Source organism: Microcaecilia unicolor, chromosome 13 (genome assembly GCF_901765095.1).
Source record: "Microcaecilia unicolor chromosome 13, aMicUni1.1, whole genome shotgun sequence".
In the NCBI taxonomy this organism is placed as follows: Eukaryota; Metazoa; Chordata; class Amphibia; order Gymnophiona; family Siphonopidae; genus Microcaecilia; species Microcaecilia unicolor.
Genome location: NC_044043.1, coordinates 61,198,060 through 61,216,088, shown reverse-complemented (window position 1 = coordinate 61,216,088; position 18,029 = coordinate 61,198,060). Strand labels below are relative to the sequence as shown.

General features: G+C 48.3%; 1 protein-coding gene across 3 annotated transcripts in view; it reads left to right on the top strand.

The window, feature by feature from the left end:
* Window positions 1-18,029, top strand: part of DPH1 (diphthamide biosynthesis 1) — a 193,694-nt gene that overhangs the window by 98,009 nt on the left and 77,656 nt on the right. For all 3 annotated transcript variants that reach the window (XM_030185759.1, XM_030185760.1, XM_030185761.1), the window contains one exon: window positions 15,305-15,459. In XM_030185759.1, coding sequence (XP_030041619.1) covers window positions 15,305-15,459 — 155 coding nt within the window. The remainder of the gene's footprint in view (window positions 1-15,304; window positions 15,460-18,029) is intronic.

Sequence of the window (18,029 nt, the reverse complement as noted above, 5' to 3'; positions counted from 1 at the left end):
CTTCAATCTCATTTCATGTCCTCTCGTTCTACCGCCTTCCCCTCTCCGGAAAAGATTCGTTTGCGGATTAATAGCTTTCAAATATTTGAACGTCTGTATCATATCACCCCTGTTCCTCCTTTCCTCCAGAGTATACATGTTCAGGTCAGCAAGTCTCTCTTCATACGTCTTGGAACGCAACTCCCATACCATCCTCGTAGCTTTTCTTTGTACCGCTTCCATTTTTTTAACATCCTTCGCAAGGTACGGCCTCCAAAACTGAACACAATACTCCAGGTGGGGCCTCACCAACGTCTTATACAGGGGCATTAAAACCTCCTTTTTTCTGCTGGTCACACCTCTCTCTATACAGCCTAGCAAGACGTGGTTGATATTCAGATGGTCTTAAGAAGTTCAGAGGTGGGATTAGAAAACTGAGGTGAAAAGGAAGAATGTGTGGAGGGAGAAAATAGAAATGAATACTTTTCCTTGGTGCTCAGCAAAAAAAAAAAAAAAAGAGGATGGAAAAGTGAGATGTTTGGTAGAGCAGGAGGCAGCATTCCATTTGCAGAAGGAAGAGTTCACAGGGAACTGACAAAACTGGAAGTAGACAGAGCGGTGAAGCCAAACAGAATCCAACTCAGGATAGTAAAGCAGCTTAGGTTCTTGCGGTTCCACTGCTTGTGGAGACAGGACTGGAGAAGGGCAGACACCATTACTATTCATCAGGGCTTTTTTTGAGGGGGTACTTGGGGATACTGAGTACCGGCACCTTTTCCATTGTCTGCTAAAATTGACCCATGGACCCCAAGTTTTAATGAAAGAGCTCAGGCTCTACACACCAATTCTGATTTGTCATAGGTTCTGTGATTGGTTGCAGGGGGGCCTGGCGATTGTGGGGTGGGTCCCTTGGTGATCACCCCACCCTAGCACTTGAGTACTGGCACCATTTTTGTTAGAAAAAATGCACTGCTCTTCCTACCATTAGAAATAGGAAGGAGGTTGGTAACTGCAGGCCAGATTCTTTAACTCTGTGCCTCTTTTATTTTATTTTTTGTCTGAGCGTCTTGTCTGTTTGACTAGATTATAAGCCCCAAGGAGTAGGGGCTGTCTATTAGCTGTCCCTATATAGTGCTGCATTCATTGGCTCTGCTGTACAAATCTTGAAGAGATGATGATGAGGAGAATATTGTAACCTCAGTGGTGGGTAAATTAATTGAGTAACTACAAAAGGAAAGGATATGGAAGCATCTTTGGTCAGAAGGTTGCAGAATCCAAGCAGCTTGGTTTTGCTAGAGGGAAATCATATTAAGCAAATCTGATCAATTCCTTTGATTGTGTGAGCAAATAATTAGAGCCGGGGGTCAGTGAGTGATGTTGTAATTCTACTAGGACTTCCGCAAGGCATTTGACATTTTTTATAGAGAAGGAACTTGTAAATATACTAAGCAGCATAGGACGAGGTCCCACTGAGGTCCCAAGTTGTAAAGAGGAGGGAGGGCAGTGTTACAGCATGCTTTGTAATGCAATTGTAATTCCAAATATCTGTGCGCCACTGCAGTAAACAAATTATATGCAAATAGGAACTGCGTAAAACTGGTGCATTAACCGGAGAGAGCACAATGTATGCATGCGCGCCCGGTTCTGTGCTAACAGCAACTAGTGCTGTGCAGGTGCCCAAGCAGGAAAAAATGTATCGGCAGATGTCTGCACATGTGCAGAAATGCTGTTGGGTGCATAAAATGTTCCTGCACCATATTCCTGGAATAGACTTCCTGAATCAGTACCGTCAAGCTCCAGCTGGCCATCTTGAAATCTAGGCTAAAAGCCCACCTTTTTGAAGCTGCTTTTAACTCCTAAATCACATTCACTCGTTCAGTACCCATATCTGTTGTATAATTCCCACCTTAAGTAATTCCCTTATCCCTTATTTGTCTGTTTTGATTAGATTGTAAGCTCTGTCGAGCAGGGACTGTCTCTTACACGTTCAGTGTACAGCACTGTGTATGTCTAGTAGTTCTAAAGAAATGATGATAAGTAGTAGTAATGTGCACAATATGAGCACATCAGCAGATGTGCACTGATGCATTTTTTTTCTGCTCAGACCTGTACACGTCTGTAACAGCCCATAACACAGAATTATATGTGCTCTCCAGCTCTTCCAGCACTTTCCTTTGCAGGCCATGAAAAAAGTTATGGGTACTGTTATAGTCACAACAATAAGAAGAAAACAGGTATTACTGCAGAAGAACCAGTTAATCCTTCTATGCCTCTAGAGCACAATCGAAAACAGGATCTTCATTTTTCGCTGAAATGGAAGGTGAAAACAAAACTGGCCAGTACCCGCCCCCTCCCCCTGACCAAAATGTGTCTTCCTCCTGGAGTCACCTGCTGGCAACAGCCCCCCCTCCTGAACCCAACCCTCAATGGCTCCATCCTAGACCTACCATGTCATTGTTGGATAGTGGGCACAGAAATGATCTCTTCCATATCATCAAGCTGATCAATCCATAGACTGGTGGGTTGTGTCCATCTACCAGCAGGTGGAGATAGAGAGCAAACTTTTGCCTCCCTATATGTGGTCATGTGCTGCCGGAAACTCCTCTGTATGTTCTCTATCTCAGCAGGTGGTGGTCACACACAGCAGCAGCTCTGGCTAGGCCTCCAAGCCTAATCCTTAGGTTTTGTTGAGGCCTGGGGTTGAGGGCTCTTTTGAGCAAGTGCAAACCTGGTGGTGCCAGGTCCCTCCTTTTCTCCCCCCTCCCGCTGGCTCCGTTTAAAAAAAAAAAAAAAAAAAAATTTTTAAACGTCTTTAAAGGCGTTTAATTCGACGTTTCTTTAAACGTTCATTGCAGCTACTCACTGGGACACCAGTTCGTTACAGCTCGGAGCGGCAAGCAGGTAATTTTACCTTTTTATAGCGGGCAGGGGGTTCCCCGATTCTTCTCCTCGTGGCAATGGCGTCTGAGGGCGAGGGCGCAAAGGGTCGCTCCCCGGATCGCTGGAGCGCTTCTAGAGGGGATGCGGGGGTTTTACAACCTGATTCGCCCTTGATGGGTGATAGTTTAGTGACCGATGAATGTCCCGGTCGTTCCTCCGGCGGGGCGGTTTTTTCCCGCCATAAACGCCCATCCCCCGCTCCTCGCCTCCGCCATCTTGGCCAGCCACGCGGCTCGGACGGCTTCTTCGGGGCCGCCCTTGAGGTTGGAGACATTAATGCCATGAACGCCCTTAATTTGGGCGACGGCACAAAAGCGGCTAAAGTTAAGCGCCGTTCTTCCCGCGCGGCTCCTTCATGGAGTTTCGCGCCGGACGCCATTTTGGATGCGCAGCATGTCTCTCCCCCGCTATTGCGAGCGCCGGTTGAGAGTGCGCCTAGGGCTGTTGCCCAGGCTGCGGAAGTGCACAGTCTGGGGGGTTTCTCCCCCGAGTTTGTTTTGCTGCTGCATCAGGCTTTCCTCATGCAAAACGCTGCCCCTGCTCCCTCTTCTGATAAAGAGGTTGAGGTTCCCAGAGGTAAACGCCCTCGGGTTGATTTCCAGGCCTTGGAGGACTTTTGTCTCCTCCGATGTAGATGAGGGCAGCGTGTCTGAGGTCTCCCAACGATCCTTTGCGGATTCCTTGGAGGAGATAGATCCCCGCTCGGATGGAGCGGATGACCCCTCTGCAGCGTGGCTTTTTAGCCCAGAGGATTTGCCCAACCTGTTGTTACAGGCCATGGACACTTTGAAGATTTCCTCTCCGGAGGACGTCTCTCCCTCAGCCCCTGTTGGCTCTGCCATTATGCTGGGGACGAAGCGCCCGCCTAGAACCTTCCACGTGCATGATGCCATGCACACCTTAATTGCGGCTCAATGGGATGTCCCGGAAACGAGCCTTAAAGTGGCTAGGGCTATGTCCCGCCTCTATCCTTTGGCTGTGAGTGAACGTGAGGCCTATCTGTGGCCTACCGTGGATTCTTTAATCACTGCGGTGACTAAGAAAATGGCGTTGCCGGTGGAAGGTGGCACGGCCCTAAAGGACGCCCAAGACAGAAGATTGGAGGCGGCCTTAAGGTCGTCCTTGGAGGCAGCTGCTTTAAGTTTGCAGGCCTCAGTTTGCGGCTCCTATGTGGCCAGGGCGTGCCGGACTATGGTGCAGCGGGCTTCCCCCTCGGATCATTCCTTGAGGGCTGATTGGCCGGCCCTGGAATCGGGCTTAGCCTATTTGGCAGACTTGCTGTATGATGTCTGGAGAGCCTCAGCTAAAGGCATGGCTCAGACAGTCTCTGCGCGGCGGTGGCTTTGGCTGAAACATTGGTCTGCTGACCACGCCTCTAAATCCCGCCTGGCTAGATTGCCTTTTAAAGGCAAGCTGCTCTTTGGGGTCGAGCTGGACAAAATCGTGACCGATCTCGGCACGTCTAAGGGCAAGAAATTACCAGAGGTCAGGGCTCGGGTTAGTACTCGTCCCGATACCTCCATACCGCCCGGGCAAGTCGGGTTCCTCTGCCCCCTCTTCCTTCAAGAGGAATTTCTCCCCCAAGCAGCATTCCTTTCGCAGAGACCGCCGTCCCGGAGGTGCTCCCTCCGGTCCTCCCCCAGGGTCTCGTACCCAATGACGGGGCCTTGGTCCACGCCCCAGTGCAGATTGGAGGACGGCTGTCCTCGTTTCTGGGCGAGTGGACCACTATAACTTCAGACGCGTGGGTGCTGGAAGTCATCAGAGACGGCTACAAGCTAGAGTTCTGCCAACCCTTAAGAGACGGGTTTGTACTCTCTCCCTGCAAGTCTCTGGTCAAGCTGTGGTAGTGCAGCAGACCTTGGACAACCTGATCCGCCTGGGTTCGGTCGTTCCGGTGCCAAAAAATCAGATTGGCAAGGGACGTTACTCCATTTACTTTGTGGTTCCAAAGAAAGGAGGTTCTGTCCGGCCTATCCTCGACCTCAAAGGGGTCAATCGGGCCTGGAAAGTGAGGCACTTTCGCATGGAGACTCTCCGCTCTGTTATAGCGGCAGTGAAGGCAGGAGAGTTCTTGGCTTCCTTGGACATCAAGGAAGCGTACCTGCATATTCCCATCTGGCCTCCTCTCCAACGCTTTCTGCGTTTTACAGTCCTGAGACGACACTTCCAGTTCAGAGCCCTCCCTTTCGGGTTGGCTACTGCTCCGCGGACCTTTTCCAAAGTAATGGGGGTCATAGCGGCCTTCCTGCTAAAGGAAGGAGTACAAGTCCATCCTTATCTGGACGACTGGTTGATCCGAGCCCCCTCTTATGCAGAGTGCGGCAAAGCTATGGACCGGGTAGTTGCTCTTTTGAGCTCCCTGGGATGGGTCATCAACTGGAAGAAGAGCCAGCTGCGCCCGACTCAGTCCCTGGTGTATCTGGGAGTTCGATTCGACACCCAAGTGGGCAGAGTGTTCCTGCCAGACAATCGGATTGTCAAGCTTCAGGCTCAGGTGGACTAGTTCCTAGTAGCCTCTCCTATTCGGGCTTGGGACTACGTGCAGCTGTTGGGCTCTATGACGGCCACGATGGAAGTAGTGCCCTGGGCCAGGGCTCATATGAGACCACTACAGCTATCTCTGCTGCTGCGCTGGACTCCGATGTCGGAGGATTATGCTGTGCGCCTTCCCGTGGACCCAGCAGTGCGCAAGGCGCTGAGCTGGTGGACGCAGACAGACAAGTTGTCTGCAGGATTGCCTCTGGTGACCCCGGAGTGGATTGTCGTCACGACAGACGCCTCTTTGATGGGCTGGGGAGCCCACTGCTTGGGAAGGACAGCGCAGGGGCTCTAGTCTCCTGCAGAGGCAAGTGGTCTATCAACCTCCTGGAACTCAGAGCCATTCGCTTGGTGTTATTGGAGTTCATCCCGGTACTCGTGTTGAAGCCTGTACGGGTCCTGTCGGACAATGCCACGGCTGTGGCCTATATCAACCGCCAGGGAGGTACCAGAGCGCCCCTCTAGCCAAGGAGGCTATGAGTCTTTGCCAGTGGGCGGAAGCGAACCTGGAGCAGCTTTCAGCGGCCCACATTGCCGGAGTCATGAATGTCAAGGCGGACTTTCTCAGTCGCCATACCTTGGAGCCCGGAGAGTGGCAACTATCTGCTCAGGCGTTCTTGGACATCACGAAGCGCTGGGGCCAGCCGAGCCTAGATCTGATGGCGTCATCGGCCAATGGCCAAGTGCCGCGCTTTTTCAGCAGAGGACGGGACCCTCGATCCCTGGGAGTAGATGCTCTTCTCCAACAGTGGCCGACACAAGAGCTCCTCTATGTGTTCCCGCCCTGGCCCATGTTGGGCAGGGTGCTAGACCGGGTGGCAAAGCATCCCGGCAGGGTAATCCTGGTGGGTCCGGATTGGCCCAGACGTCCCTGGTATGCGGACTTGTTCAGGCTCTCAGTCGACGATCCTCTGCGGCTGTCAGTGGAGCAGGGCCTGTTACATCAGGGTCCCGTGGTGATGGAGGATCCCTCTCCCTTTGGTCTTACGGCCTGGCTATTGAGCGGCAGCGTCTGAGGAAGAAGGGCTTCTCAGACAAGGTCATCGCCTGTCACGTTCTGTCAGGTTCGGAGCCCGCGGGACCGGGCTCTGGAGCAAACGTGAGCCCTTGGGCTGCTGACGAGGAGCGACAGCAGCAGGCAAAACCCACCAACCAACACTGGGTAAGCACAACGGCAGGGACTGCAGGCACTGCCCAGCGAACCGGAACACCTGGACTGGAATCCCCCGGACTGGAGTTCTATACAGGAATACTCAGAACTGGAACGCACCGGACGGGTGCGCACTGGAGTGGGGCCCGCTGGACTGGACACACTGGAGTGGCCCCACCGGACTGGAACATACCGGAGAGAAACCCGCTGGACTGGAACCCGGACTGGACCTAGGCTTCACCTACACTTGACTGCCTTCCCCCTCGGGTTGAGCCTTCAGGTTCTGGCAGCCGGTAGGACTTACAGGAGCAGCAGGAATGAAGATCCAGGGGTGCCCCCTGGCACCTAAGCGATGGCAAGGCAGACAGACAGGGAATGTCCGGGTTCTGGCAGTAGGCAGGTTCAAAGCAATGGACACAGAAGGGCAGAAAACCCACAGAGAAAAACACCGAAGGGCTGGAAACCCACAGAGATAAACACAGAAGGGCAGGAAGCCCAAAGAGCAAAAAATACAGAAGGGCTGGAAACCCACGAAGCGCTAAACACAGAAGGGCAGGAAGCCCATAGCGCAATAAACACAGAGGGGCAGGGAATCTACAGAGCAAAACACAGAAGGGCTGAAAACCCACAAGCGATAAGCACAGAAGGGCAGGAAGCCCATAGAGCAAAAAATACAGAAGGGCTGGAAACCCACGAAGCGCTAAACACAGAAGGGCAGGAAGCCCATAGCGCAATAAACACAGAGGGGCAGGGAATCTACAGAGCAAAACACAGAAGGGCTGAACGCCCGCAGAGCAAAAGACACAGAAGGGCTGAAAGCCCACAGAGCAAAAGACAAGGAAAGCAAACGGTGCTAACAGCACACTAACCTCAGGACCTAAGGCACTGCGGAGGAAATGGCAATGCAAAGGCCAGGAGTGTAGTCTTCAGATGACTAATAAAGCCCAACACCAGAGCCACAGGTGCAGCAATCACCTTGCAACCAAACAGAGGCTTGACACACAAAGCAGTCATCCCATAGAAAGGAACAGCGGGAGCCATCTTGGATACTGGCAGAGACGAAGCGGCGGCAGCCATCTTGGAAGAGGCAAAGCCCACACAGGTGAGGTTCAGTAGTGCAATCAGCACACAGAGCCAGAGAGAAACTAAGACAGAGACAGACACAGAGACAAGCAGAAGCCAGCACAGACACTGACTCCCAGAAACAGGGTAAGTCTGAGGGTGGTCACGGCCACAGACGTGACATCGCCACTATGCTGAGAGCGAGGAAGCGCTCTACTTCTACTGCTGACGCCAGGGTTTGGCGTATCTTTGCAGCATGGTGTGAAGCAGGCTCCAATTTCTTCAGTGTTGGCGTTCCTGCAAGAAGGTCTGGAGAAAGGCCTGTCGCTCAGTTCCCTTAAAGTCCAGGTAGCGGCTCTGGCTTGCTTCAGGGGCCGCCTGAAGGGTGCTTCCCTGGCTTCGCAGCCAGATGTGGTGCGCTTTCTCAAGGGAGTTAATCACCTGCGCCCTCCTCTGCACTCAGTGGTGCCTGCGTGGAATCTCAACCTGGTGCTAAGAGCATTGCAGAAGCCGCCTTTGGAACCCTTGTCGAGGGCATCTCTGAAAGACCTGATGTTGAAAGCAGTCTTTTTGGTGGCTATCACTTCAGACAGAAGAGTTTCCGAGCTCCAGGCGCTCTCATGTCGAGAGCCTTTTCTGCAGTGCACTGAGGCAGGAGTGACTATTCGCCTTCCTTCCTGCCCAAGATTGGTTCTCGCTTCCATGTGAATCAGCAGCTCTGTCTCCCTTCCTTTCGTAGGGAGGACTACCCAGAGGAGTACTCCGCTCTTGAATATCTGGATGTGAGACGAGTCATCATCAGATACTTGGAAGTGACCAATGATTTCCGGAAATCGGATCATCTGTTTGTCCTGTTTGCAGGTCCTCGTAAGGGTCTGCAGGCTGCTAAGCCTACAGTGGCAAGATGGGTCCAGGAAGCCATTGCAGCGGCTTATGTGGCCGCGGGGAAGGTGCCGCCTATCCAGCTGAAGGCTCACTCCACGAGAGCTCAGGCGGCCTCGATGGCAGAGGCCGGATCCGTCTCCTTGGAAGAGATATGCAAGGCGGCAACGTGGGCTTCGGCTCATACATTCTCCAAGCATTACCGTTTGACTGTGGCTGCACGGGCGGAGGCCCGGTTTGGAGCTTCAGTGTTGAGGTCAGGGATTTCTATGTCCCGCCCTGGGTGAGTACTGCTTCGGTACATCCCACCAGTCTATGGATTGATCAGCTTGATGATATGGAAGGTAAAATTATGTATAATCATACCTGATAATTTTCTTTCCATTAATCATAGCTGATCAATCCATAGCCCCTCCCAGATATCTGTACTGTTTATATTCTGGTTGAATTTTAGGTTCAAGTTTAGCCTTCAGTTACTTCAGGAGGACTTCGTGTTCAAGTTCTTCTTTCACTTGGATTCTTCAAGAGTTGAGAAGACTTTGTGTTACAGTGAGCTGCTGCATTCCTCTCCCCTCCGTTTTACGGGGCTGGATTGAGACATAAATTCTGCCGGCACTCCCTCCCGCTTCGTGCGGCTGTAGGGCAGCTTTGTACCCCTCCCGCTTCGGCGGTGTTAGGGTCAGTCAGCTCCTCCCGCGGTTGCGGTTGCAGGATAAGCCAGATCCCCCCGCATCGGCGGGTGTGGTGTCCCTCCCCCGCTCCGCGGGGATGAGCTGGACGGATTCCCCTCCCCCACTTGTGTGGGGATGAGCTGGGTTAATTCCCCTCCCCCGTTTCGGCGGTGGTGAGCTGGGCAGAGTGTCCCTTCGTGGGTGTAATTCTCTAAGTGCTGAGTCCTGCGGATGGAGCTTTGATATCGACATACTGAGGAGTTTCCGGCAGCACATGACCACATATAGGGAGGCAAAAGTTTGCTCTCTATCTCCACCTGCTGGTAGATGGACACAACCCACCAGTCTATGGATTGATCAGCTATGATTAATGGAAAGAAAATTATCAGGTATGATTATACATAATTTTACCCTCTCGCTCCTGCACATGGCCATTTCCTCCTTCAAAATGCCTTTGACTTCCAGCAGCAGTCTCGGCAGCCATATTGAGATTGGAACAGGTGTAAGCAGGAGCAGTCTCCAGTCACTCCTGCTTATGTGGTTCCAATCTGTTCCTCCTCAGACTTGGTGTTAAAGCCCTGGCATTGTGCTCAACCTTTGTCTTCAGTGCAGAATAGCTAGGAGCCTCATTATTATTGATTTTAATATGCTGTGCACCTGGTGTCTACTGTAGTACTGTACAGGGCTTTTGGCCATCATGATTTCATACATAAAAGTGCAGAGTTGCGCATTTGGTGCTCAGAAATCCAGTGGAGCAATACGTGACAGGGGGTGAAATACTAATGGGTCCCAGCCAGCGAGAAGGAGAGAGCTCTGTGCAAATCACTGGCATGACCCCATCCATGTGGTGCAGTAGTCACAGCACTGTCTCAGGAGATCTTCCCCAGTGCCCAGTGCTTTGCCATGAACTGGAGTGAAAGGGCTGTTTGTCCATTTTTATTTCCTCTGTAATGCTGTTTGGGGAATCAATAAACAGAAATCTAATTCCCCTTAATGCTAAGGAACACTTTGTCACAGCAATTAAGTGAATAATTAAAGAATGAGGGCTGCCTAACGAATCACGGCTGTTCATTAATATTTAATTATATTTGCTATTGACCCCAGCCCAGTTAAGTGCAGAATCCCTCCTCCCTACAGAGGGAAAGTGGCCCATGAAAGCTGGGAAAGGAGCAGCCAAGCAACTCTGTGCATGAATGTTTTGGTCACCAATTAAGCATATATTAAATTTGTTCTTGATGTATAAGGAAACTCATACATCCTTGTTTTGAAAATTAAAACTAGAGGTATAGAAAGTACATAGTCCCATATACCCCCAGTACGTTTGACAGAGGTGCCGCCAACCCATACCCATAGGAAGTTAGCAGATCACTTAGATCAGTGGTTCTCAAACCTGTCCTGGGGGACCACCAGCCATTCAAGTTTTCAGGATATCCCTAATAAATATGCATGAGAGAGATTTGCATATAATGGAGCTGACAAGCATGCAGATCTCTTATGCATATTTATTAAAACTAAATATATGGGCTGTCACAGTAGTCAACATAAATTAATTATGTAATGACTAAAATCTTTTCTTGTTTATCTTTATTCACAGTACAAAAAGTTTTTTGAAAAATACACATAAAACCTATACATACAAAACTGAGTATGCTTCTACACTATCTAAAGTCATGTGACAACTTCTAATACAACTTATAAATGCAGCACACAATGCACATTACAAATTGCTTATCTTCAACAATTCCAGACAGATATTACTTGTGACATAGAAAATATCACCATTCAGTCCTTCATTTCTTTAATTATTCCTTAAACTGTCAGCTCTCATCGGTAGATGCAGTTAAAAAGTGTTCACATTAGCCTTGTCAAGAAAAGTTCATAAATCGGTTCCAAGCACTTTAAATTCCACTGCTGAGTAAATAATGCATGTTTATTAGGGATATCCTGAAAACCTAGCTGGCTGGTGGTTCCCCAGGACAGGTTTGAGAACCTCTGACTTAGATCACTAGCAGGCTTATTTTCAAAAGAGAAGGGCGCCCATCTTTCGACACAAATCGGGAGATGGGCATCCTTCTCACAGGATCACCCAAATCAGCATAATCGAAAGCCAGTTTTGGGCGTCCTCCACTGCTTTTTGTCGTGGGGACGACCAAAGTTCACGGGGATGTGTTGGAAGCATAGCGAAGGCGGGACTGGGGTGTGCTTAACACATGGGCGTCCTTGGCCGATAATGGAAAAAAGTAGGGCGTCCCTGACGAGCACTTGGCCAACTTTACTTGGTCCATTTTTTCTTGCAACCAAGCCTCAAAAAGGTGCCAGAACTGACCAGATGACCACCGGAGGGAATCGGGGATGACCTCCCCCCAGTGGTCACTAACCCCCTCCCACCCTAAAAAAAAAAACAACTTTCAAAATATTTTTTGCCAGCCTCTATGCTAGCCTCAAATGTCATACCCTGACAGCAGTTTGCAGGTACTTGGAGCAGTTTTAGTGGGTACTGCAGTGCACCTCAGGCAGGTGGACCCAGGCCCATCCCCCCCCCCCCACCTGTTACACTTGTGGTGGTAAATGTGAGCCCTTCAAAACCCACCACAAACCCACAGTACCCACATGTAGGTGCCCCCCTTCACCCCTTAGGGCTATGGTAGTGGTGTACAGTTGTGGGGAGTGTGTTTTGGGGGGCTCAGCACCCAAGGTAAGGGAGCTATGCACCTGGGAGCAATTTGTGAAGTCCACTGCAGTGCCCCCTAGGGTGCCCTGTTGGTGTCCTGGCATGTGAGGGGGACCAGTGCACTACAAATGCTGGCTCCTCCCACGACCAAAGGGCTTGCATTTGGTCGTTTCTGAGATGGGCGTCCTCAGTTTCCATTATGGCCGAAAACTGGGGACGACCATCTCTAAGGTCGATCTAAATGTTGAGATTTGGGCGTCCCCGACCATATTATCGAAACGAAAGATGGACGGCCATCTTGTTTCGATAATACGGATTTCCCCGCCCCTTCGCGGGGACGTCCTGCGAGGTCACCCTCAGGAAAACTTGGGCGATTATGCCCCTCCATGTGTTCACCTACCAAGTCATTAGAAACGCTTTACCCATTTGTAAATACCAAATCTAGTATTGGCCTCTCCCCCTTGTGGTCTGTTACCATTTGTCTGAGGAGCACCACTGCTTCTGTTTTTGTAGATGATGAGATGTTCATAGCCAGATATGGTATATTAAATTGCAACACTATAAATGTGTTGTCACCTCCCGTTTCCAAGATAACACCTTAGACATACCAAGTCACACACATTTGCCCCTCTCTCCAGCTCACACACTAAAACACCTTTTTCTCCAGCATTGGCTCGTCTCCTCCCCACCCCCAGTTCGGCATCTCTGTCCTGCTTCCCTCCCACTCACTCGCTGCCTCCCACACCCTGGTATCCTTTAAGCTTGCCTTCCATCCTAGCCAGCTGCAGTGTTGAAAGCAGGCTGTCTGCGGGCGGTTCGTGGGGCCTTCCCTCTACCTGTCCTGCTTGCTGGTTTAGGCATAGCTGGGATGACCGCGAGAAAAACCTCACTCATTGGCCTTCAGTCTCCACCACAGCAATGATAAATCTCCAGCTACCCTTGGCATCTCTTGACACCCAGTGCTTCCTTCCCTGTGGCCCCTGTTTTTCACTCATATTAATGTGATTTGTTTTTTTAAATAGGTGCTGCTCCTCCCCCTTTACTAGCTTTACCTTCTGGATAAGTTGTAACCTGTTATGGATATTTCTCAGTTATGGGACTTAATGAAACCACATCTCTGACGGCAGCAGTTTCCAAACCTTCTTGTGCCGTTAGGGCCTCGTTTGAGATTTTATTACCCAAACTGTAAAAATTTTTACCTACGACTAGATCACAATTGGGGGAGGGCCACAGGGGGCTAATTGTATAAAAGATGTTTCATGGATAAACCCTGTATGTGGTAAGACCTCATAAAATTACCTCACAGTGTCAAGAAAGCACATAGTTTACACAATCTGAGGACAGAGGTGTTTGGAAGAGTTTGGACCAAGTGTGGACAAAGTACACCTTTAGTTCTTTTTTTAAAATACTTGCCAATGTGTGTTCTTCAGCTGCATATAGTTACACTACATCCCAAGCAGGTGTAAATATGTGGCAGCGTTTAGCTCTGATTTTTGACTGCTTTCATGATGCTATTTTGTTAAGACACACAGGCACTTGCCTGGCCTTCCAACCTAGGTGACCTGGTATAAAAGCTGGGAATCACTGACTCACAGGGAACTGTGATGTTGATTTTTCAAAGGGTTTGAGAGGCTAAACTTTTGAGGTATCTGTACAAAACCTGATATTGTGAATGTTTTCTATATGCTCTGGGTCTGGAATTTCAAAAGGCATTTGACAAAGTAAAGACTCTAGGAGGTAGTGTACTATTGTGGATTAAAAACTGGTTAAAAGATAGAAAACAGAGAGTAGGGTTAAGTGGTCAGTTTTCTCATTGGAGTAGGGTAGAGAGTAGGGTTCCCCAGGGGTCATATATAATGTGTACAGCACTGCGTACATTTAGTAGTGCTATAGAAATGATTAGTAGTAGGTTCTGTGCTGGGACTGTTGCTTTTTAACATATTTATAAATGATCGATGGGAGTAACTAGTGAGGTAATTAAATTTGCTGATGACAAAGTTGTTAAATTACAAGAGGACCTTACGAGACTGGAAAACTGGGCATCCAAATGGCAGAAGACGTTTAATGTGAGCAAGTGCAAAGTGATAAAGAGGAACCCAAACTATTGCTACATAATACAAGGTTCCACATTAGGAGTCACCGACCAGGAAAGGGATCTAAGTGTCATCGTTGATTATAGTTGAAACCTTCTGGTCAGTGTGCAGCAGCAGCTAAGAAAACAAATAGAATGTTACATATTATTAGGAAAGGAATGGAAAACAAAAATGAGGTCATTATAATGCCTTTGTATCACTCCATGGTGCAACCGCACCTCGAATACTCTGTGCAATTCTGGTCACCACATCTCAAAAAAGATATAGTGTAATTAGAAAAGGTACAGAGATGGGTGACGAAAATGATAAAGGGGATGGGGTGACTTCCCTACGAGGAAAGGCTAAAGCGGTTAGGTCTCTTCAGCTTGGAGAAGCGATGTCTAAGGGGAGATATGATAAGAGGTCTATAAAATAAAGAGTGGAGTGGAATGGATAGACGTGAATCGCTTGTTTACTCTTTCCAAAAATACTAGGATTAGGGAGCACGCAATGAAGCTACAAAGTGGTAAATTTAAAACGAATCGCAGAAAATGTTTCTTCACTCAACATGTAATTAAACTCTGAAATTCATTGTCAGAGAATGTAGTAAAAGCAGTTAGCTTAGCAGGGTTTACAAAAGGTTTGGATAACTTCCTAAAAGAAAAGTCCATAAGCCATTATTAAAATGACTTGGGGAAAATCCACTGCTTATTTCTAGGATAAGTAGCATAAAATGTATTGTACTGTTTTGGGATCTTGCCAGGTACTTGTGACCTGGATTGGCCACTGTTAGAAACAGGATGCTGGGCTTGATGGACCTTCAGTCTTGTCCCAATATGGCAATATTTATGTACTTATGCCCTTCTCTGCTCACCAGTTCATTTTTTCCAAACCAACTTGTTCGCTACATAATTGGTTAAAAAAAATGGTCAGCATTGATATCTGACGATGGTTTGAAGTTGGACAGATAGGTCAGTCCTCACAACCTGAAGTTATCCAGGTATCTTTTACTGGATATTTTCTACCGGTTTGCTGACTATTGCCCTCTGTGTGACTGAGCAGGTCATGGGGAGAGGGAGTCCTCTATTTCTATGTCTCGGTCACTGAGTTATTACTGTGTACCTATGACTGGGTTGTGGAGGAGTGACTTGACCGTGTGCTAGAGGAAGGGGTGTCACTGTGCCACTGTGTATTTTTGCCAATGAGTGTTGCTTTGAAATGGGGAGTCACTGTGTGCCTAGACTTGGTCACAGTGGCGGGGGAAAGGTGTGCCTGTGACTGTTGTGTAATGCGGATTCTACCTAATGGTGAATTATCTTGTTGCTTGCATTTCTAGTTCCCATCGATGCCACAAAAGGGATTCAGATGCTGTATGTATTTGTGGATATCAAGATTGACACATCCCATTTCTTAGAGACCCTGCGCTTTAACTTTCCCCCAGGCCAAACTCTGGCACTGGTCAGCACTATCCAGTTTGTGTCAGCATTACAGGTGGGTCTGGGAAGAGGATTACTAATTTTAAAGCGAAAAGGAACAGCTGAATTGCTTTGTGGTGATCTGAAAAACCTGGAGGTGGGTCTTAGTATTTATGTAAGTGATGTATAGCCATAGGTGTCACTATGGGAGTGCAAGGGGGGGACATACTACACAGGGATGGATGGAAGGGAAGAGAGAGGGGGACATGCACAGGGATAGATGGAAGGGAGAGGGAGACATGCTGCACAGGGATGGATGGAAGTGAAGGGAGAGAGGTGGAAAACTAGATTTGGAAAGAGGCAGAAAAATTGAAGAAAGTTGGAAAGTCAGTGCTAAAGATGGATGTAAGGCAGGAAGTGAAAAAGAAAGAAGGCAAGAAAAAGAATAGCACATAAACAGGAGATCCTAGACGTTGTTAAGTGCACAGAGGTATGGAAACAGGATCAGAGACTGGGAACGAGATGATTAGAAAAATAAAATCACCAGAGAAGGTTTGAAAAATTATTTTATTTTCAGTGATTTGAATTATGTCAGTTTTGAGAATTTACATCTGCTAAAGTTATTTTTTATTGTACAAGAGGAAATGCATTTCTTTCTATTTGGTGTTGCACTGCATGCAGAGTCTGGCATCTCTGGTTTCAGTTTAATTTTTGACTACATTAGTACTTTTAGTTTGTGGTTGCTTATCCTGTACTTGAACAGGGGCTGTCTGTGTTTTGCATGTGTGACACAGTCCAGGATGGGGTGCTGTAGAAGAGTATGAGAGAGGAAGGAGATAGGTCCCAAGGGGTTGAGTGACGGTGTAAATGGCGTTAATGTTGTCAGAGAGAGGCAATAGAAGATGGGGTAGAAGGTAAGAGACAGAATGGCCTGAAAACAATTGAAAGAAACAGAGACAGGGATGGATCTTAGGCTGATGAGAAGCAGTGGAGAGTAGATGAGGACTGAGAGGGTGAGTACAGAGGATGGAAATGGGGGGACTAGAGAGTGGGTGAAAGATAGAGGGGGGAATTGTAGACTGGGGAAGGAGAGAAACACAGGGGGAAATGGAATTGCTGGCGAGAGGATGAGAGGTGAAAACAAGGCAACAGTACTAGAGGGTGAGAGAAATGGAGAATGAGGCATAAAAATCATATATGGGTGGATATAGAGGCAGAGAAGATAAAAATGAAAAAAGAAAGATCAGTGTCAGATGAATGTAGAGAAGAAATGGAGAGGAAAACCTAGAAAACATTTAGAAGATTGACACAAATAGTGGAACAGACTTAGACCAACCCAATTAGAAAAGTACCCAATCAACAAAAGTAAAAACGAAAAAAATATATATATATTTATTTAATACTTTTTAAGGATTGGTATGTGACTGCTTTGGGAAATGTACATCTTTTCTATTTTTGTATTTAGCAGAGTACAGGAGAAAATGCATTTCTGTTTCTCTTTTTACCAGTATTTTCACTGTTTATAGAGTCGGGGTTCTCCATTTCAGTTTTTGTCTGCATGGTTCTTGTGATCCCCCGTTTTTATATCAGGTGAGATCTGTCCCTGTTCTGCATGTCTGACTGAGGTGAAGGATTCTCCTAAAATGCAGTCTGTGAAGGAATGTGTAACAGTCCAGCTTGTTCCAACTTCCCAGTAGCAGGTTTACTGGTGCTCTAGGGCCCAGTCTAATATTTATAGTACTGTCTTTTCATAGGTGGATCAGGGCTGTTATGGTTTGGTAAGTTTTGAGTGTCTTTTTGTGGGGGTTTGTCATTTTGCAAACTCTCTGACCTGTTAGAAAGTAGGCTCTGGGTCAAGGGCTGCGAATGCGGCCTTGTCACCAAAAATAAAAATACAAAGGACTAGTAGTAGTCTCTGCATCCTATAGAGTCACCACACAAACTAAAACTTGTCTGCTTTAAACAAAGTGTCTGTCAGTGGAAGGAGTTTCTGCCATATATGCCGCTTGAGCTCTTTGGTCAGATTCCCACTGAGTTGTACCTCCCTCAAAATTAGGTTACTGCCTTATCGTCTTCTCCAGACCATTCTCGATGAGTGGGTAATATGTACTCCTACCAGCAGAGGGAGACTACTGATTAGTGACCTTACAAGGGAACTTTGAAACCCTCCACCTCCTCAGTGCAGCCCACTGTTGAACCGGTTCTTTCTGGGTGTGCCTTTTTGGCCCTGTTTACGAAAAAGCCCCCAAAGAAACAGGTTTTTGTCTTTCTAAGTAAAACAAACAAAAAAAGGAACATAGGGTCTTGGACTTTGTCCCTGCATCCCTGGGGGTACACATTCTGGGTCCCTTCCGCCTCCGCCCTCCCTCAGGGTGTCTGTGCCTTGGCCTCCTTCCTGTCATGCATGGGAGGAATTCCTTTAGGCAGCCATCGGGTGAAGGGAGCACCGGGTGTTATTAGTTTCTTTAAAACAAACCAAAAAGACCCACCTAGCAGTCTTGCACTTCCCTGCAGAGGCAGACGGGTACGAGTCCCTATACTTCTGTGGATCCCAGGAGGGGCAGGTTTTGGGGAGTGTTCTGGCAGGAGTCAGAGTATGGCAGCCCCAACAGAAAAGGCTTGTGGTTGTGCAGCCTGCAGGCAAAC